The 21,233-nt window shown below is 40.9% G+C and overlaps 2 protein-coding genes across 3 annotated transcripts; both read left to right on the top strand.

Moving 5' to 3' along the window:
* Window positions 1–454: 454 nt before the first annotated feature.
* Window positions 455–9,236, top strand: LOC125003674 (multidrug and toxin extrusion protein 1-like). Its single transcript, XM_047577738.1, has 16 exons — window positions 455–1,237; window positions 1,687–1,788; window positions 1,887–1,955; window positions 2,147–2,295; window positions 3,071–3,113; window positions 3,474–3,518; window positions 3,626–3,723; window positions 3,997–4,094; window positions 4,530–4,711; window positions 4,831–4,939; window positions 5,966–6,041; window positions 6,513–6,582; window positions 6,682–6,814; window positions 6,903–6,997; window positions 7,078–7,141; window positions 7,223–9,236. The coding sequence occupies exons 1-16, from the start codon at window positions 1,070–1,072 to the stop codon at window positions 7,462–7,464; spliced, it is 1,743 nt and encodes a 580-aa protein (XP_047433694.1). The 5' UTR covers window positions 455–1,069; the 3' UTR covers window positions 7,465–9,236.
* A 275-nt stretch (window positions 9,237–9,511) lies between these two features.
* On the top strand, window positions 9,512–19,320 carry LOC125001229 (high-affinity choline transporter 1-like). Of its 2 annotated transcripts, none has more exons than XM_047577154.1 (8): window positions 9,512–9,724; window positions 11,630–11,743; window positions 11,878–12,033; window positions 12,127–12,275; window positions 13,980–14,123; window positions 14,884–15,037; window positions 15,814–16,031; window positions 16,203–19,320. In XM_047577154.1, exons 1-8 carry the CDS (start codon window positions 9,541–9,543, stop codon window positions 16,764–16,766), a joined length of 1,683 nt encoding a protein of 560 aa, XP_047433110.1. In that variant the 5' UTR covers window positions 9,512–9,540; the 3' UTR covers window positions 16,767–19,320. The 2 variants fall into 2 exon arrangements, with proteins under 2 accessions (XP_047433110.1, XP_047433117.1); XM_047577161.1 differs by having other exon boundaries at window positions 9,619–9,728.
* The last annotated feature ends 1,913 nt before the right edge of the window (window positions 19,321–21,233 follow it).

Raw genomic sequence — 21,233 nt, 5'->3', positions numbered from 1 at the left:
ATTGGAACATGACATCACTTTAACTGTGATGTGTATTTTTATGTTTTGCCATATTTAAATTGTATATATTAATGAGACAGGACGCCCTAACATTGAGTCTAGTTATCAGTCGGTTGTGTAATTAAAAAGGATCATGATAGACAGAAAAATAAAAGTACAGTTAAAAATTTGAGTAAAAACTTGTACATGTCTGTAGAAGTGACCAAGATCAAAGCTGAAATGGAGAAAATATAAATAAAATGATTAATGTTAATATATTAAAATTAACAATTCATTTGCCATGTAGCAACAACTACACTGTGAGTGTGTATTAACACGACAGGCCACAACATTATGACCACTGACAGGTGAAGTGAATAGCACTGATAATCTTGTTGTCATGGCACCTCACCACGGTCAGCCGGTGGGATAGGTCAGGCACCAAGTGAACATTTAGTTCATTTAGATCAGGGAAAAATGGACAAAAGAAGTCAGCAACTTGGACATGGGACACATTGTGACTGATGTGGTCAGTGCCTATCAAAGTAAATGGTCAAATGTGGAGTTAAGGCTTGTCTGTGCGGTTCAAACCAACAGAGCTGCTGCAGCTCAAATAGCAAAAGAAAAAAAAAAAAAAATGTTTTACATGGGCTGGAGTAGCTGCTGCAGACCAGTCAGGGTACCCCTGCTGACCCCTGTCCACTGCAGGAAGCTCCTACTAGGACATGAGCATCAGAGCTGGACCATGGAGCAATGAACGATTTGGTCTGAAATATCATGTTATTCACTTCACCGGTTGTTGTGGCTGATCGCTGTATAGAAACAGCTTGTTGATATGTAATCTTGAGCATTTGAATGCACCACACCGATGGCAGGCAGCGACATCCCAAAAAAAGACGCACGGTGTGAGTCGTCGTTTTCGAGGACACTCCTCTGTCCTCCTCTTACAGCACGCACCGTTAACCCCTCCTCTCCACTATAAGCGCACGCTTCACCGGCGCGTCTCCTTTGACTCGGTCTGCCACCGCTGAGGGGAAAAGCAGAGTTCACTTCGGACTGTTTTCTCGCGTAAATCTTCATTTGTGCAGATATGGACGCTTCAGACAAAACACCGGTGAAACAGGCACAGGGAGAGGACTCAAAAGTCGACGTAGAGGCTTCTCCCGCTCGGGATTCCGGTCTGAAGAGGATACGGGGCTTCATCCCGCAGCACTACCGCAATGAGATGGCACAACTTTTCAAACTAGCGGGACCAGTGGTGAGATGAGTGTGTGGACCCATTGTTTATTTAGACTAAGAATACGATTAAGAAAGAAAAACCTCTGGGTCCCTGTTGGGGTCATACTATATGTGCACGGCTTCTGATGTTCTCCTATACTGTGCTGCATACAAAGTTACAGTTATGAAATGATAAATTATGTCATTGTGCAACACGTGGGATTGGGAGACTCCTTCCAACTAGAAAACTATCACTAGTGATTATATGACAAGTATTTCTCATCGATTGTGGTTGTTTGGATTAAATGTGAAATTGACAGCAATAAAATGAGAAGATACATATCTAATCAAATCTGTTGACTCCTTATGATACTTGAACGTTTTTCTTTGAATGCATCCCTGTGACTTTTCTCACTCATTCACGGACTTTCAAGAAACCCTACCAGTCCAGCTATTGTCTCAGCTGGAATATATCTCACTGTATTCCAGATCATTTCCCAGTTGATGATCTTCATGATCAGTTTTGTCAGCACGGTGTTCTGCGGCCACCTGGGGAAGACAGAACTAGCAGGAGTTGCGTTATCGATTGCGGTGAGGAGACTCTGTAGAACCTGTCTGCTGCTGGTTTGGCACCGTGTCAGGATGAGCGGTAACCTGAATGTTTTTGCCCTGTCTTATCTCATGTGCAGGTGGTGAACGTCACCGGTATTTCCATTGGCTCCGGTTTGTCTTTAACGTGCGATACCCTCATATCCCAGGTAGCGTCCTCTCCTGAAGTGGTTGTTCTTTCACTTTTATTTGTCTAACCGGGACATAACACAGCCGGTGCTGCTGGGCTCCCCGGTCGCCCTGGGGTCCCCTTTTAAACAACTCAACAGTGAGCTTTTGTGTCAGGTTTCTTTGGCCGCTCATGCCCGTGGTTTGTGGTGGGATTCGTTGTTTCTTGCAGACGTATGGGAGTGGAAATTTGAAGCGTGTCGGGGTGATTCTCCAGAGGGGGATTCTGATTCTGCTGCTGGCCTGTTTCCCCTGCTGGGCCGTCCTCATCAACACTGAACCCCTCCTACTCGCTGTCAAGCAGAGCCCAGAGGTCGCCAGGTCAGCTATCACTTAATCCCTCCACAAGAAGAAGAAGAAAGCATAAACACCTGTTTACAACATTTCACTCTTTAAATTCATCATCACTAGTGGATGATGTGATATTACTTTTAAATTCGCTTCAAATCAGCCTCGGCTGTACTTTGTGTTCAGTTAAGCGTAGCGTGTGTTAGCATACTGATTAAGATTGGGAATGTGGTATTTCCGTTTAGCTCTGTGAAGTCCGGATACAGTCAGCTGACTTTCGTTGAACCCTTAACTTGTTTCTTGTGCAGAGAGCAGGCTGACGTATTGGGTTAAAATTTCTCTACATCTATTGCGTGGACTGTCATGACATGTGGTTGAGACATTAATCGTCTCTAAAGATGATCAGTGTCGGTCCATTCCAGTGCTTTGTTTTTCAGTGCTTGGCTTAAATTATGACTACAAAACAAGAGATGAAGAGACAAAATGCCCCATGACCAATTTATGTGCAGTAAAATGTCCCAGTACATAAGACACAAGACATTGTTTATTTATCCCGTGAATGGGAAATGTCCTTGTCATAGTAGTGCGAAATTTGACAAGAATATATATCTAAAAAAAAAATTGACAGGAATATTATAATAAAAATTATTAAAAATATTATTAAAAATATAATAAAAAAATAAAAATAACAACACTATATGCAGAGAAAAACAGAAATATAAAGACATTGTGTGTACATTGTGGTGGTAATTAAAACTGCTAAAATAGGTATATAACATATTCCGTCTTTCTGTCTATCCACATCAAGTCTCGCCCAGTTGTACGTGAAGATCTTCATGCCTGCTCTGCCGGTGAGTTTGAGACACTGATACATATATGAAATGTTTCACACTTGTAGCTTGTAGCATGGCTATAGGGACATGTTAATGTATTTAGTTTTGGACTGTGATCAAAGTTTCTCCAAATTAATTTGGTGGACTATTGTGACATTTGGTTCATTTTATATTTATATACATTTTATAATAACTTTCACTTCTTTGGTCCATGGTAAAATACTGTGATATTTATATCAGCCTCAGGCGTTCTTTGGGTTAAGTAGAAGTTTGCACGTCTCCGCATGCACAAAAAACTTGTGAACATCGTATTTCTGTTTAGCATGCCTCCAATAGTCTTTGTTTCATAATCTCGTTTTTGGATTTCTCTCCCTTCAGGCTGCTTTTATGTATCAGCTGCAAGGGAGGTACCTTCAAAACCAGGTGCAGTTCCCCGACGCACTCACACAGTCAGAGTTATGAAAGTTTAAAATGGGTTGGAGAGAATCATTCAAACTGATTGTGAGACGAGGCTGTGTTGTTGTTTACAGGGAATTATATGGCCTCAAGTCATAACCGGAGCCATTGGAAATATCTTTAATGCAATAATCAACTACGTCCTCCTCTACTGTCTGGACTTGGGTGTTGCGTAAGTTTTCCTAATTCCTCTTATTAATTATTAGTGTGTCATAACTCAATACGTTTTTAATCTCTCATTAACCTTTGGTGAGAATAAAAAACACTGTACAATAAATATGTTTTTGCATAATTTTAGTTTCGGTATCAGTCCACTACAACAGCAGCACAGATGACGTAAACTGACACAATTATCAACTCATGTGTAATAGCATAAAGTCAATCTGAACCTCAGTGTATGAGTCATGAATAAGTGCTGTCTTTGTCTTCTCTTTTTATCTCCCAGTGGATCTGCAGCGGCCAATGCTATCTCCCAGTATTTACTGGCTGTGGTCCTATATGTTTACATATGCCTGAGGGGTCTGCATAAGCCCACATGGGGAGGTCAGTCAGATCCGTTTTTTAATGGGGATCTACAAAAGGAGCATGACTAAAAATGTGTCTTTGTGTTTTCCCCTCTTTAAAGGGAGAAAACTCTTTAAATCATTGTGCTTTGTGCTGTTTCACACCAGCTGTGCTTGTTTTCTGTTGTTTCATTTTTTAATGTTTAGTGAAATTGGTTAGACTCTGTGAATGTGTAGAGGGCAGATTATGGTGATGATGCAGCATTGCATTTAAGTTGCAATACTTGGAAGAATGCTGTTGCATAACACCTGTGGTTTGGTAAACTTTAATAAGATCATTTTGTGATTTTTAAAACCTTCCGTCTTCCTGTCAGTCTCCTGTTGACGTACATGCATGCTAACATGGTGGCACATCTAAAACGGAAAAATAAATCAATAGGACTACAATGATGCTCATTCCTACTCTGACCCACAGGTTGGTCGCTGGACTGTCTGCAGGAGTGGGGACCCTTCATCAAGCTGGCCATCCCCAGCATGCTCATGCTTTGCCTGGAGTGGTGGATGTTTGAAATAGGAGGCTTCCTGGCTGGTATCATCAGTGAAGCGGAGCTGGGAGCTCAGTCGGTTACATACGAGCTGGCTGTTGTAGCTTACATGGTAACTACTCTAAGTGTTTCCCGTCCTCAGTCGTAAATTGTAAATCTCTGCTTGTACGCTGCCATTACCCCAGTGAATACATAGCCAGGTTTACGCACTCAGCATGATTCTTCCCATAGTTTCCACTGGGATTCTCGTCAGCTGCCAGCGTACGTGTTGGGAATGCTCTGGGTGCAGGAAAGATAGAGCAGGCCAAGCTGTCGTGCAAAGTCCCCATCGTCTGTACATGTAAGAACTGACACGTACCGCTTCAAATGAAAGTTGTTGTTTTTATTTCCCACTTAAACTTTTCATGAAAGTGACGGCGTCAAATCAAATCCTATTTTATTTGTCTGTCTTCAGTAGCAAACTCAGCTTTTAGAGTAAGCCGCTGTTACCAGGGTTGATTTTAAGAACCACATTAAACCTAATCTTAGTCACATTTTAGTCATTTTATGTGTCATAGTTTTAATTGACAAAAAGCCACTGCATTTTTCCAACTTTTTAATTTCGTTTAGTCAAACTGCAGCTGCTATTTTATATCATCTTTAGACAAATTAGAAAATGTATTTTCATGAAACTTCAAGTTAAAGTGCGAGAGGACCGTGCTCCTGATGATTGTTACAGTAATTCAAGCTCAAACGTAGTGAGGTAAAAGCATTACTTGAGCGATATTCTGCATTGTCTTGTTTTTGGACTCGTACACAAGAAAGATTCATTCCACGAATCCATACATCCATGGATTTACCCTGTAAACTGTTTAAATATGTGTCAGTAACAAGTCAGCAGAGGGCAGCAGAAGGCAGTGACTTCAAGTAGTGCAAAAAAACAACCTGAACAGTGATTAAATGAATCTTATTTAACTTCATTCTTGATGGAGGCTACATTAACGATAGGGTGGTGTGCCCTCAAGTGCCGCACTCTAATTTGTTGCTACAGTAGTGTCATATCAGATAAGTCTCTAGTCTCGTCAACAGGAAAAGACACAAGTCTCTTAATGGTTTTTATCATCACATATTAGTTTTGTGTTGTCAGCGTCTCTATTCCTTGTCACAGAAAGCGTGGTCTTTGTTGACAATATGAACACTGGCTGTTGCCTATAGCAACTAGTGTCAAAGTTGACCTGAATCAACTAACTACATGCTGTATTTACCGCATACAGTATATGGCCTCTGAATATTATGTCTGGATTCTCTGTGAACAGTTTTAAACAACCTATTTAATCTCTATTCAGTTTTGTAACAATGTGTTCTTGCTGTTTTTTCCCCCTTGCAGTCATAATTGCATGTTTTGTTGGAGCTGGTCTCGGCGCCTCTAGAAATGTCGTCGGATACATTTTCACCTCAGAGCAGTGAGTAAAATCAAACAGTTTTGTTTAATGGATCTTTAGGTGCAGTGAAGCCTGGCATAACTAAATTCATTCAGAAATACTTAACAGAATATTTAGATATGGGACCTCTTTCAACCGATACTTTGCAGGCCTCTGGATCATCCTACAACCAACAACGAATGCGACAAATTCAGTTCAGATGACTTGTGGGACTATGTCGTTGTGTCTCTCGTGTCCATCACCAAATAAAGTCCCACCAAAACGCAGACCTTTATCTCCCAGTGTTATCTATCGATGCATTTTCAATTTAATTGGTTCCTTATTACTTAGTTACTTCAGACCAACTCTGGTCTAAGTAATAAAGAAATGAAAAAAGAGGGGAAACATTTTCACCAAAACCCAACAAGTCCTTTTATTTCATGAGTTTCTGTACTTTTTTAAATATACAGATATGTGGGATTAAATGAACTGAAATGAACTGTGTGTTTTCAGAGACATTTTACAGAGGGTTAGTGACGTCATGATGATATTTGCCTTCACGCATCTCGCCGATGCCGTTGCGGTGAGAAACCCGTTGACAGTAATGAATGTTTCAGAACTAATACGCTCACACATATTGCAGTACATATGACTCGACCAAACCTTTGTTTGGTGTTGGCAGGGTGTGACTGGAGGAGTCCTGAGAGGAGCGGGAAAACAGCTGATCGGTGCTCTGTGTAACCTGGTGGGATACTATTTTATCGGCTTCCCCATCGGCGTGTCCTTGATGTTTGCAGCCAATATGGGGATTGTAGGTGAGGATGAATTCACACGTGCTGCATGAAAGTGCCTCCTGCTTGACAGGAAATCCATTAAACTCATGACTCACGTCTGCTCCTCCAGGGCTGTGGACAGGACTTACGATTTGCGTGTTGATGCAGACCATTTTCTTCATCACGTTTGTGTGCAAACTCGATTGGAATAAGGCTGCAGAAGAGGTGCGTAGCTCTACCTTTTTACCTGTGTACTACTTTTTACTTGGTTAGAGCTATTCATAACTGTATGAACATGTGATCAGGCTCGCGTGAGAGCGGGAGTCCAGATTAAAGAAGGAAAAGAGGTGGTGCAGATGGAAAACACAGGTGAGCTGTGAAACACTAACTGAAGCATTGCCTTTGTTGCTGTTACATGTTAATACTAAAGCTTCTTTTTCCAAACTCTAGACTCTAATCACAACCAGACCCAGGCCAATAATACTCCATCCAGCTGTGAGAGTGCTGAGCAGGACCACACATACCAGGAAGTACACATTCATGGCCAGAATACCACCACTACCACCACAGTGGGGGATGTTCTGTCAGTGACTCAGCTGGTCGTACGCCGTGGCCTGACGTTGCTGCTCATGGTCGCCATCCTTGCTGCTGGAATCATCGCCAGCACTTTCCTCTCAAAGCTGCTGAAATGACGGGCAGTTGCAGGGAAACTTCCATAAATTTCATGCACTGTCCATCCTACTGAGAATCAACAGTCTGCAGCTTTACTTTTAGCCGTGTTATATTAAACTGTGCAGACATTCGGTGCCCGAAACAGGGCGTGAACAAGGTGAAGATGAGGTTGGGAAAGGCCAGCCAAAGAGATCCAGATATTTATGCAATGGGATGATCACGGCCTCTTTCCGTAAAGTGTGTGAGTTACAACAAGCAGGTGTTTGCTACGACACTGCTCCTCGTTACAGTTAACCTGGTACACCTGCAGTCGCTTAACACAACTTTAATGCACGTGGCTGCATTTACATGGACAACATTCCTTTAACACAACAGATTTCAACCCAACTTTAAATAAAATTATCTGATCAGATTCATGTTTTTACACATCTCTAAACATCAATCACAATAGAACTTTTATTTTTGGACAAAATGTCAGCGAGGGATCTCAACTTAGGCCATTAGCAGTTAGCAAGAGAAGAACTGTTTGAAAGCTCATGATGAACATGAAGTCTTGATTATCTGGACATTAATGGGCGATTGGAGCAACAGTCATTGGTATCAAAACAAATTCTGGTCTTTAACAGACGCTAAGACGCTTAGAGTTCCAAGTTGTCACCACCCACAGATGTTCCTGTTTAAACTGTAGAGGCTACATATTTGGATGAAATGTCTTCTAGAAACTCCAGCTTTTTCTTAGTGTCAGCTTGTTCTGGGGGTATTTTTGACAACGTGATGGGGCACCAAGTTGTTTCCCCAACTTTAGTGACCACTGATTTCAACATTGCTCTCTACATAGATTCCAGCTTTGTTCATCTTTTTATCGCTTTTATGGACGACTGGTTGTTTCGCTACCTCCATGTTTCTGTCCCTGCTGGAAACTGAACCAGCTCAGTTTTACCCCATGTGGAGCAAACATGCTCAGAAAGAATGGATTTAGCCGAGAGATATCGTCAGATCAGGTGTTTACGTGGTTATTAAAACGTCAAATTTTACTGCTACTTTTCATTTCAATACCAGTGAAATATTAACGTCCATGTTAACGTAGCCATTATGTTCAAACATGCCCTGTTTCCTTAAGCCTTCAGCATCAAAGTTGAACGGTAACAGACTGGAACATGCTGTAGTTTGTAATTACAAAATGAGAAATTTAGGAAGTTTTGATTTTAGAGTAAGACTTCAGAAGTGTTTACATTCTGTACCTTTAATTCACCTCTATGTTAATAATTCTTTATTTTGTCGTCTATGGATTTTTTCTTTTTTCTTTTTTTTTAATGACCAACACGTAAGAACTCCAATGTTTACTCAAGTTCCTTTTGAGAAACTTGAGTTTACCGTTGTAGTAGATATTTAGTGTGCACATAGTCTTCCTCTCACCATCAGCATCCTCTGCTCTGCATATACTCATGATTTTAAATGTGGTTTAAGTGTGTGTGTGTGACCCTGACTTAATGTATGGATCAGTCTGTTCTTTTGATAGTCTTGTTCTGTTGTCCTAAAGATAAATTAAGAAACAAAAAAACAAAGTTGCATATAAATAGAAAGTTGTGTTTGTGTGAGTGTCATAGTCACTATATTGTATGTATGATTATTGCGCTGTACAGTCGCTGAGGATGACAGCCTGATGTTTGGTGTGAACACTGACTGAAGATGTCAAGTGTGCCTGCAGGATTTTATACATTGCACAGCTGCTCTGTGATTGACGGGATAACTGCGTTAATAAGCAGGTGTCCCTAATAAAGTGATGACTGCTCATCTCTCGCTTTTCTCATTTGTTATTGTGGTCTTACTTGCATCTGTCCCTGATTCAAATTATGTATAATCTACATCAGAAGCTGCAGGTGAGACAGACACTGACACCCATTAACTATGTTCCAGGTGCAACACAACATCCATGCAGTTACAAGTTACAAATACACATTTAGTCTATTTAGGTCATTGATCTTGTTAATTTATTGTTTATCCGCGTCTGTGACCTTTGTTCGTGTAGTATTTGTATTCTTCCATTCACATTCATTCAGTCTCCCTGGCAGTGTGCGCCACAGCAGTTCTCCACCATGGCTCTGAACGTCCCTGGCGTGATTGCGGTTGTACTTTTCTACATCCTTATTCTAGGGACTGGGGTGTGGGCTGCCCAAAAGTCCAGGAAGGCTGAGAAGAAGAGCGATGGAGACAGGACCGAAGTGGTGCTCCTTGGAGGCAGAAATATCAGCTTGCTGGTGGGAATTTTCACCATGACAGGTAGGTAAGCAGAAAACTCATTTTGGTCCAGCTGATAACTGAAAATCTGATCGAAATGTTTTGCTTGCTTTTATAAGTCACTCCTGCGTTAGAACTTTGCTCTAGGTTCATACGGAGCTAAGTTTACAACCAATAACCAATACTAATTATTTAATTGGCTTTGGTTACTTTAGTTAACAGTCAAAGCTGCACAGTTATTACACAGTTAGAAAAAAATGGAGAGAGAGATCAGAGGGGTTTTGTATCAGTTCTCCACACAAACAGTGTCCTGGTCAAAGTCTGATGACTAAAGAGTTAAGTCATCTGGGCTCAACAACGATCCTGACCTGCATTTACAAACAGGATCATAGAGTCCGTTCTGTTTATAAGGTAAAGGACCTCCAGTAACACTCCTTCACACAGCACAGGTGAAGCAGTCGACTGCTGATGCCGCTGCCCAATGCTGTTACAGCACCATGGAGGGGGTGGAACTGACCTGACAGCTTTGCTTTCATCCTCCGAACACCCACCTCCGATCTCCACGGAGGGCAGAGCACACATTGATACACACACATTAAGCATATATGTAAATATCAAGCATGAAGGTGTTAACATCAACATTTAAATAGCAACAACACTAACATCAAATCATAATCACACAAAATTCACTTTATCTGTGAGTAATGTTAATTTACAGTCATTCATTATTAGCAGCTTAACGATCATTAAACAGTATGGATAAGTGATTACAGTCACATCAGCACATATTGGGTTTTAACACATTTTTTAGCACTGATGCATATTGTGACTTTCAGAGAATTTCAGCTTTTTTCTAACGTTTACAACATTCTTGTTCTCCCTAACCTCTTTCCTGCATCCCATACTACTGACATACGTCAGTCCGTAACAGAAGAAGTAAAAACTGCAATGGAAAATTTCCCTTCAGCACCACTACAGGGATAAAACAATCAGCAACAGATATGATTCAAGGGAATAACTTTAGTATAACAAAACAAAAGCATCAACTTTAAACCCAAGCCTGTCTAGTTCAGTTATTTAGAAATTAATTTTCTATGCTAACCACATTTGTTTGGCTGGGTTACATGTATTGAACCATTATTTTAACGGTGTGAGTTACTGGTTCTTATGGAAGCCAAGAAAGTTTCTGATGAGTTTTCCTATTTAAACCTCAACTTCCCACTAGTCTATCAGAACTGAAGAAGAAACTCGGATGAGCGGTGACACGTCTTCAAGAAATTCTACAAGTCCAGTTGCCTTTCTTTGGGTTGCTCTAATTTCTTCTTCTTATCTTATGTTGTTGTCTCTAGAAAACAAGCTGACACAAAACGGTTGAACGAACAGACTAAGTATGTTCTCATTAAACCTCATGCCACTGGTTTGTGGTCTCGTTTGCAGCAGATCTGGGATAATTTATTTTTGGTTGGCGTATCAGAGTGTAAGTAAAATCTGTAAGCAAACCCACTGTCTATTGTTGTTATCAAGGAAGATCACATTACTACACAACCCCTTCCCTTTAGTGCGTTCAAGATTTTGCAGGATTTAGTGGAACTCGTTATTTTCTGGCAGGTCAATTAAATCTTTTTTGATGATTGACCGAACAGTGAGATATCTTTATGTTTGTATCGGTATCTTGCGTACTGAAGTGACTACGTGACTATAGTGACTGACTTCTACGTTCTACGTTGGCTAAGGGCTGAATGTCAGCTTTGTCTTTCTCTGTTGCCTATAATCAGTATATTATTTCTGTTTGCCCAGGGGCCTTATGGTCCCAAGCCCACTTCAATAATACCACTGGAGTGGCCACAAGAACTTTTTTTTTTTTCCAGATAATAGCTTCAACGGTTTCTCTATTATCTCTTTAATATCTATAAATGGAGTTTGTGTGTGTGTGTACTTGTTTTGCAGCCACATGGGTTGGAGGAGGCTTTATCCTGGGTGTGGCTGAAGCTGTGTACACTCCCAAAATGGGCTTAATATGGGCTCTTATGCCTATACAATACTCAGTGTCCTTCATAATAGGTAAGTATAGTGGTAGTAAGTCATGTGTTCTGATTTTGAGAATAGCAGATGTGTCAACACATCTACAACATCTCTACAACATGTTATTAAACTGTTAAACTAAATAATGGTTAATATCTCATCTACCACCTAAGGTGGTATTTTCTTTGCTAAACCAATGAGAGACAAGAAGTACGTCACCATGATGGACCCATTCCAGATAAAGTATGGGAAAGTACTTAGCGGTGCTCTCGTACTGCCATGTCTGCTGGTGGACGTGCTGTGGGTGTCCTGCACGCTGCTCAGCTTAGGTAAATGTTCATTTTTAGCTGGCCACAAAGACATTTTTTTAATTTACTGCAGTTAAGGCATTAAAAATTAAAAGTCTTTAGTTTTTCTAACAGGAGCGACTATGAGCGTAATACTGGACTTGCCGTATGCCTACTCTGCGTGGATCTCTGCAGCAGTGGCCATCATCTACACTTTGTTAGGTGGCCTTTACTCTGTGGCCTACACCGATGTCATCCAGCTCTCATTAGCATTCATCAGTTTGGTGAGTGACAATCTCTTCTGCTCTTCATGTTCATATTGGGAAAGTACAATGTCAGCAGCTTTATTATAACCTCAAGCAGGGAAGCCAGGCCAAATTCCCACACCCACAATCTTTCTGTGGAGCAAAGTTGTTCTGTAGTCTCTCTGTTGGGTGCAGTCTATGCTTCAGCAAAGATCAACAGATATGTGTTCATATCTCATAGCCGTAGAGTTGAATGTGTTGAAAACAGAATGCCACAATGGCTGGTTGGTTGGCAGACTATCTTGGTTGCAGAGATACTTTGTTATCTTTATCAGTTGAAACATGTCCCATAATTAAATCCAAAAAGTGTGTTAGAACTATTGTTATAAGAAGTGTCTCTGGTATTTTAGCAAGATAGACCATGCAAGCTAAGGCTGATTTATCAGAAGATAACCTTTTTTTCCTGACATGAACACAAGACCGGAACAAATGAAACTTTCCACATCATAGATTATTGGACCTAGATCATTACTGAAATCCCAGTAGAGAGCCTAATTATAGAAAAACACATGTATAGACCACTACATGGCCTATGTCACTGTGACGCCATGACATTAACTGGAGGCAAAACAGAGTGTTGAGGCAAACGCTGTCACTGTCAATTGGGAAAATGTAATGTTGCTGTATGTTTGGGGGCCAAAACAGAAAAAGCAAAAACACTAAGTTTAATTGCATACTAGCCACTGCCAGTCATAGACAACTCTAGTTGAACGCGATTAAAATAAAGGATTGCAGTGAGACAATCAACAACAACTCTCTGCAGCTGTTAGTATCAGGTTTAGATTAATATGTAATTCATCATCAGTTTCATCCAGCATAACGTTATGGGTTACAATAAATTATGACTGAAATAAGTTAATCATTATTTGGGGGATTCTTGTTACATATTAATGCTAAAGCTAACTGCTAGGCTAGATAACGCAACGTTAGTTGTGTGTTTCAGGGGTGTTCAAGCAGGAGTTGCATTTACTACGTTACCCTCCACAGTGGTTCCTCTTACTTCTTGTAATATCTTTGTTGGAGAGGCTTCACTTGATAAAGACAGACCAGACTTAGTCCCTTCTGTGTCCTATCAGTCCCATCAGTCAGTCAACTTTTTCCAAGAACACAAATTATATGAGTATATATTATCTGAAATTTGCATTTTCCTTGCCTACTCTTGCCAAAACAGTCCACTGAAATATGCTAACCAGCGTTTACAGGCTACAGTGTTGTGAGATGTTTTGCTTCCAGTTAAGCCCCGCCCCTCAAAAAACGTCACATTGTTTACAAACTGTGAAGAGGTCTATGATTAATAAGGGAGGAAGAGCAGCACAAAACAGCATCAGGGACCCTTTTGAAATAAAACACTCAGATTAAAGCTCACTTTTAATATAATACTAGTAAAACGGCAGCCATGTAGACAACAGCTCTCAAATCGGACCTAACACAGAGAAAGGAACCGGCAGTAAAGCCATGACTTTGTTGAGCATATAAGTGACATTGTGTGCAAATGCAAACTGGAAAAATACGTGTACGTTCTTTTCATTTTGGAGAAGTTGAAGGACAAAAGATAATGTAAGACTCGACTGCACGTCCATACCTTTTGTTCTCTCTCCATGTTTCCTTTGGTGTGGACACAAGAAGCTTGAATATAATGTCATACTTGGTGCCTTCAGTGTGGTGATATCACTATGTTTGCAGTGGCTGTGCGTCCCCTTCCTTCTGCTCAACAATTTGTCGTTAAACATCGCTCAGACTGCTTTCAACCACACGTTCCAAGAGCCTTGGGTTGGGACTCTGGAGCAGGACAGTGTCTGGAAGTGGATTGACGATTTCTTAATGCTGGTAAAGATCACACCTTCTTTTATTTAACATGTGTTCCCTAGATTTGTGCACATTTTTTGGCTTGCAATCTTGCAATTTGTCTAGTCAAGAAAATGGCCCAATATTACATATCTGTGAGGTGCAAAAGTAATCATCCCTCATGGGTTTGAAGCTCATTTCAAGGCCAAATTAGAGTCCATCTGCTCAGAAGTGTAAATGTAGTGATGATGAGCTAAGTTACTTAGAGGCACCTAGAAATACAATGGCAGTATATCACATTACTTTTAGGGCTATTTTATTTGTTAGATTTGAAGTAGGGAGAGATGTCAGATGTTGCAGTTCACAATCAGCCTGTTAAACTTGGTATTTTATGTCAAAGAACTGCAGTGCACATGTCAACCCAGGGGCCCCACATGATGGCTAATCTGACTTTGTACCCAAACAGACAAACAGAAGCAGACCAAAATGGGCAACTGATATTTAAAGGGCAGATGAGTGGTCATAAAAGCAGATGTAGGCAGACAGATCTGGACTGAAAAAAACATTGGGCAATCTGGATAATCTGGCAGCTTTAGCCAGATGAAGTTTACTAAAAAGTGGAAGGTCAGTGGAGTATAATGGAACAACTGGGTTTGTGGTGTATCAACAAATGATCATAATGGGGAGAAGTTGTTTCTTTCTCACATTTAATTATGGTTTCCATCAAAAATTCACACAGTTTTCATACTCTTCATACTTATCACCCTCAGCGTATGTTACTCCTCCTGCTAATTTTTTTCAGGGCCTTGGTAGTGTTTCATTTCAGAGCTTCCACCAGAGGACGCTGTCCGCCTCCTCTTCACGAACAGCCCAGTTAACCTGCTATGCTGCTGCCCTTATCATTGCCATACTGGGAGTCCCCCCTGTCCTGGTTGGTGCCATCGCCGCCTCCACAGGTGGAAATTACATGTTGTCTAACGTGCCTATTGCATGTTAGAGATGACAACACACAGAGTTATTTGAAGTTTCAGACAAAATGTTTCTTGAGGTCATTTTAATGGCTACTGCATTAATGTCACATCTAAAGTGCAGTTTACTTTAAGCAGGTGGAAATGATAACACAGGCTCTTTAAGCTGTACTAATGAGATTCATAGCTGATACGTGCAGTGCCCATTTCTGGGACTGCTTGGAGAACTTCATCGTTTCACTGTCAGTACTCTGAACTTGAACTGAAGATTAGAGCAATCACAAAGGGAGGTTTAGTTCAGGATTGCTGTTAAAATTAACTGGTTTTCACTAGTGGCCAGGCATAAATATGAACAAATTTAATTTGAAAACTTTAATGTGTAACCCCAGTAGTAGTCTAGAAGCCAGACAGAAGCCACTACTCACAAACCTTTTATGGAAGAAAGCAGGTGATGGGAGCAACAGTGACACAGTTGTATGTGTCATCTGAGCACCCTGGAGTTAAATTTGTTTAGAACAAAATGGTTGTGAAAGGTTGTTGGACTATCCAATGGTGGACAGAGGTAGCTTTTTCTCTGTTTTGGTGCCATAATGTCCCATAATGAAATCCAAATCGCTATTCCACGCCAGGTTGGTTCAGATTTCAATTAGATTGGAAACTTTAACTTTGTACAGAACAGAGTAACCGTCTCTATATGAGTACTGTTTGGATATGGTATTTTAAAGAGGCACTTTTAATCATTCATTGCTATGTTTCTTACCCAGACTGGAACTTGACGCTGTACGGGCTTCCACCTCCATATGTTCGTGGTGAGCACACCTTAATCCTGCCCCTGACCCTGCAACACCTCACTCCCTCCTACATCTCAATCATTGGAATCGGAGCTGTGGCTGCTGCTGTCATGTCGTCTACAGACTCTGGCCTGTTGTCTGCAACGTCAATTTTCTCTTCAAACATCTACAAGAACATCCTGCGTACACAGGTGAGGAGTGTAGGAAGTTAAAGGTAGAGCAACACTGAGTCTCTGGAGGTGAGGCATAGGACTGGTTCTTCTGACTTTCTCTTTGAGGTGCTGCCAACTGAAATGACATGTATCCGTTTGGAAAAGCATAGATACATGAATTAATTCTTTTCTATGACTTCATGTCCCTAGGCTTCAGACTATGAAATGCAGTGGGTGATTCGGGTCTCAGTGGTGGTGGTTGGTCTAGTTGGGACATCCATAACGTTCTACACCAACAGCACCCTGGTCCTCTGGATTCTCGGAGCAGATGTTTCTTACACCCTTATATTCCCCCATCTGGTTTCCGTGCTCTTCTTTAAAGTGACAAATGGTTACGGGGCGGCTGTGGGTTACATCATAGGGCTGACTGTGAGGATCCTGTTTGGAGAAAACGCTGTAGGGCTTCCTGTTGTTCTCCAGCTTCCTGGTTGTACATTGGAAGATGGCGTGTATGTCCAGAAGTCCCCTGTCAGGACTGTGTCCATGCTCTGCACCTTGGCAGCCATCTTAGTTTTTTCCATGCTGGCTTGGTTCATGTTCAACCATGGCCCTCTGCCTGAGAGTTGGGATGTTTTCAAAGTGAAACGCTGTGTTACTGTATCACCAGAGAATGCTTTGACGCAGGGTAACAATGAAGAATCTGGGCACGATGGCGAGTGTGTCGAGAACCTACATGGAGTTCCATTGCAGCCAATATTGGAGTCTGAAATGTAACAGTGATTTCCTTTTGCAAAGTTGCTGGCCTGTTTTTCATTATTATTTTTATAATTATGTACTATGTGTTATGTGTTATTATGTGTTATCCTTACCCACTGCAACAAGTTCAAAGTTTAAACTGCGTTTCCAGGTGTTTCTAATGTAGAATTTAAATTTTTTTTAATTAAGTTAGATCTAAAACAACCAAGAATTACACAACCTACCGAAAATGTCCACTAACAAGGTTGTGAATAGCCACAAGAGGGAGCTATTTATATGCAGCTACTACCTTCACGTTGAACATGTGAATTTGTGGTTCAGAACATGGCGCCAATATCAAAAATAAGTTGTAACAACACTGCTGCCAGGCAACTGTTGGTGCCTAGAAGCCACGAGGCTAACAGGCTAACAGCAAGACAATGGCCGAAGGTCTTTTCCTTACCATTAAAAAAAGAACCACTAAGGTTAGAAGAAGAACAAAAGATCAGGCTTCAGCCAGGCCCAATCTTTTGTAGTCTGAAGCCCCAGCCTTCTGTCCTAGACCACGAGTTCTGCCTGTGACCTTCTAATTCTTAGACTTAGATTTAGACTTTTAATAATCTGCGACTGAAATTATTTTGTCACCATAGCTTTGTTGCACATAAAAGTAAATACTCGAAAGATAAATAAAATGAGATTAAAGTATATCAACAATAAGCAGTGTACAGGACTAGCATAATAAAAATATACAAAAGTAGTTGGCAAAACAGTGTCCAAGGTGATGTGGATGTTTGGTCAGTTGCATAGTAACAGTGGTGTGGATCGTGTCGTCATGGTGTTCCTCGTCAATGGTGTTTCCTTATCGCTGAGGAAGGGATGTAAATGCCAACGTGTCTGCCGCAGAGTCTGAAGCCGGGCACAGAAGTGCTGTGGTCCTATGAACCAGGCCTCCAAAGCACTTCTCACTGGGTCCCATCAAGGGCACACAGTCCATCAAGACCCCACCTTCTCCGTGAGTAGAGATGGCACCGCCGACCCGAACCTCCTTCTCCGATCCTCCACCGCCAACTCCAGCCTAGTATCTGAAGCACTTCTTCTGAAGTTTAATGGGAGTCTCAGGTCTCACTCTGGGCAGCTCAGATGACAGTGCTAGCAGCGCTAGCAGGCAATAGCAGGAACACACCAATGGACACAACGGCCACTCCACAGTCAATGACCAACTAGACAGCCAAAACACAAGAAGTCCAGAAAAAAACTAAATAAAAAACAGCACAAAAGATAAAAAAAAAACTCTTTCAGAATGGAAAGATTGGAGTGCAGTGACAATACATGAAATATTGTCTTTTGTAGGTTTGGTTGAGCCTCTAAAGATTGGTCATGCCCAGCAAATCACAAATTAGCACTTTGTATGTCCTCATTCACAAAATAGCATTTGATAGCACTAGAAAGTTAGCTAACATCAGAAATAATATACTACACTGATATTTAAACAGGTTAATATGTTGCTAAACATAACGCAGCTAACAACATTTTGCTATTCCATTAGCTTGTGTAATAGGCCCCATTGGCATATTCATTAGGCTATATAACTATCGCAACATGTATGCATTTAACATCATGGCTGATTTACCCAGCCATGCTGGTGCAGTTCGCTGTCCAGACACAGCTGGTGGTTCAGTTCACAATAACCCAAGCCTATTGCACGTCTGTTTTCTGACCTTGCTGCTAGCTAGGCAGAACTTAGGCCTGGTTTCCACAGACGGCCTACCTCCACACCACTCTACACCGCCCACTTTAAATCGCTATTTCCATTGTTAGAAGGTGGGAGGAACGAGGACAAAGGGATACTTTTCTGGGTACTTTTTAGTGTCTCCTCTGTGTTGGGGTCGAAAATGTGACGTAGAACGCTGCTTACTACTGATTGGTAAGAAAAAAATCGTTAAAATGGAGCGCCAGGCACAAACAGGATGATTTGGTTTTGACTAGAGATGAGCGGTTTTGACTGGTAGTAAGCTGCTCAGTTTCAACTTTCTGCTCTCATGTCGGTACATTTTTTAAATGATGACTGGAAAAGTAATGTTGTTCTGGACCAACCCAGGGTGAGGGCTTTTCTGTCCTTGTTGAGAGAAGAGAGTATACAGCGGGAGTTGTACCAGTCGTTGCACAAGTACCTAATCCTGTCAGATCATCCATCCATTGCATATGGGTCAGCCAATCTGGTCCTGTCACTTAATATTAAGTTTTTCAACTATTTCAACACTCACGGTCCTGGAGAGTGAGTGACCATACAGATTTAAAAAAAAAATAAAAAATCATGTTTTCTTCCGCCATTGTCAAAAACAAGCCTGCACAACATGTTAAGAGTTAATTTGTTTTGCCTCCACCTAAGCCACCGCAACTGATGGTTATTCTTGTTCTTATAACCAGAAATTTTGAGAGAGGTCTGAGTTTATGAGTTTTGGTCTGTCTCTATCTTTATCTCCTGTGTTCTACTTAATCCTAATGGCACTGCTGACATGTGGATTTTATGCCATCCTTTCCTAACCCTAGTACTTGTACTGTATATTTTTAATTAAACCTCTTTTTATTCAAATTCATCAATGTAATTATTAAGTGGTTCTCTCAGAGAAGACTTACAATAACATACATCTGTCCCTTAGATCAATGCCTCCAGGCTTTGCATTATAATAATAGTGTAGCGTTTCCCCCTCGCAGTGTCTAAACAGACACTGACACTGTTCTTGGAGTTATGTAATCATTTTTGTTCTCACCAACAAATCATGTCAGGATGCCTGCAAGCTAAATTTGCTCCCTCATGAGTGTAACACAAGCCTTGACAAGCAGATCATCTTCAGCAGGTGGTCCAGTTCTAACGTTGGCCATGTGATTCCTAACATGCTCAATTAATATTCCAAAAAAAAAAACAATATTTTACTGATCACTCTGTGTGCCTGCTAATCACTTCAGGATACTTGATTTATGTTTCTGGATAATCGGAGCATCTTTATCTTGGCTCCAAAAAGACATGTGGCCAGAGCTGACCTTTTATCAGCGGGAGGTTGTCACCATATGCTTCTGACGCAGATTGAGTGGGCCTAAAAAGGCTGCTGGTTAAAATATGGGTCAATCTATTTTAGATCAGGAAAGCTTTATAGGCCCAGATCATAAATTCTGGCCAGGATCCATGACACAAATTCTTTCTTTGTGATGAGTGGAGTGTCTATGCTGACCATTGCCCTGGATTCAGGAACAGAAATAGTTCTCAACTGTTTAGTGACCCTTCAATAGAGACATATTGTATTTAAAGCGGCTGCCAGCATTTGTGAATAAGGTTAAAAGACATTCCATGGACTGCACACACACAACCGTACGCCCAGCTGGTATTATGTCATAACATTAAGTGTCTGTGAAGATTTTCAGTCATCCAGGTCAGGGTTATCCAAGCAAGAGTTTAATCAAGGCCAACTTGTCTCAGTAGTAGATGCCTGAAGACAAAATTGCTTTTATACAAGAGGTTTGTTCAGGTCAGAACCAAAACATTTGTTTTCTATAAGTTACACCCAGCTGGCAGTCTTTGCATCTCTCAGACCCTGTGACCTGGAAATGTCTTACTGTTGCATCAACACTTTATTTGAGCTGTTTGCAGTTTAATAATATAAAATAATCTAACAAAATATATATGTTTGCAGGCCTCTAAACATCTGACAAAGTGGTTCTGTTGCTGTGGAGAATCAAATCTGCAGGAAAGATTATAGAAGTTTTTTTTTCCCCCAACTGTATATACAACAATAAAAGAAAGATGACCAAGATGTTCCCACGTTTTCAATATTGCTGTCCAAATGGATTCCAGGTTCATTCATCTTTTCACTTTCCTCCTGGAAAGATTTCACATACACATACACACATACTGTACATATCATATATATGTTATATATTAAAGTCAATTCACATATAATCTAAAATATGTGATTGATTCCATGTTTATACCACAGTCCAACTTCCTTTGTCTCTTTGTTTGCACACGTCCTTGTTATGCAGTGTTTGTTCCTCAGCTTTCGAATGAGCCTTAGGCACTTCACCAGTCACTCAGTTATTCTTCCACCCCAGCCCGGTCCGGGATCACACTCCCCGTAACTGTCATCATTCCTGTCTCTTTTTTTGTTTGACTGATGAAAACAGAAAGAAATGATAACCCATTGTGTTTGTGCAGCTTTCTAAGGGGTTCATGGCAAGTTTAATGAGTTACAGTAACCCCTTCTTGGACCTAAACCCGTCCTTTGACTTGAATTATTTATTTGCTGCACAGTGTCTCATTACCGGGTCTTTTCTAGAAACAAGGACCATTAGTTAAGTTTATTCAGCTAAACTGAATCTTGATATTATTAAATTAATATATTGAAAACAACAGTTATTGAACACTTACATTGTCAGTGACTGTCCATTCAGTCAGAAATAAATTTGCCTGTTAGTCCATGTTGCAACTTTATGTGGGAATATACCGCCATG

This window comes from Mugil cephalus, chromosome 2 (genome assembly GCF_022458985.1).
Source record: "Mugil cephalus isolate CIBA_MC_2020 chromosome 2, CIBA_Mcephalus_1.1, whole genome shotgun sequence".
In the NCBI taxonomy this organism is placed as follows: domain Eukaryota; kingdom Metazoa; phylum Chordata; class Actinopteri; order Mugiliformes; family Mugilidae; genus Mugil; species Mugil cephalus.
The sequence above is the reverse complement of the archived record's forward strand: the minus strand, read 5'-3'. Positions and strand labels throughout refer to the sequence as shown.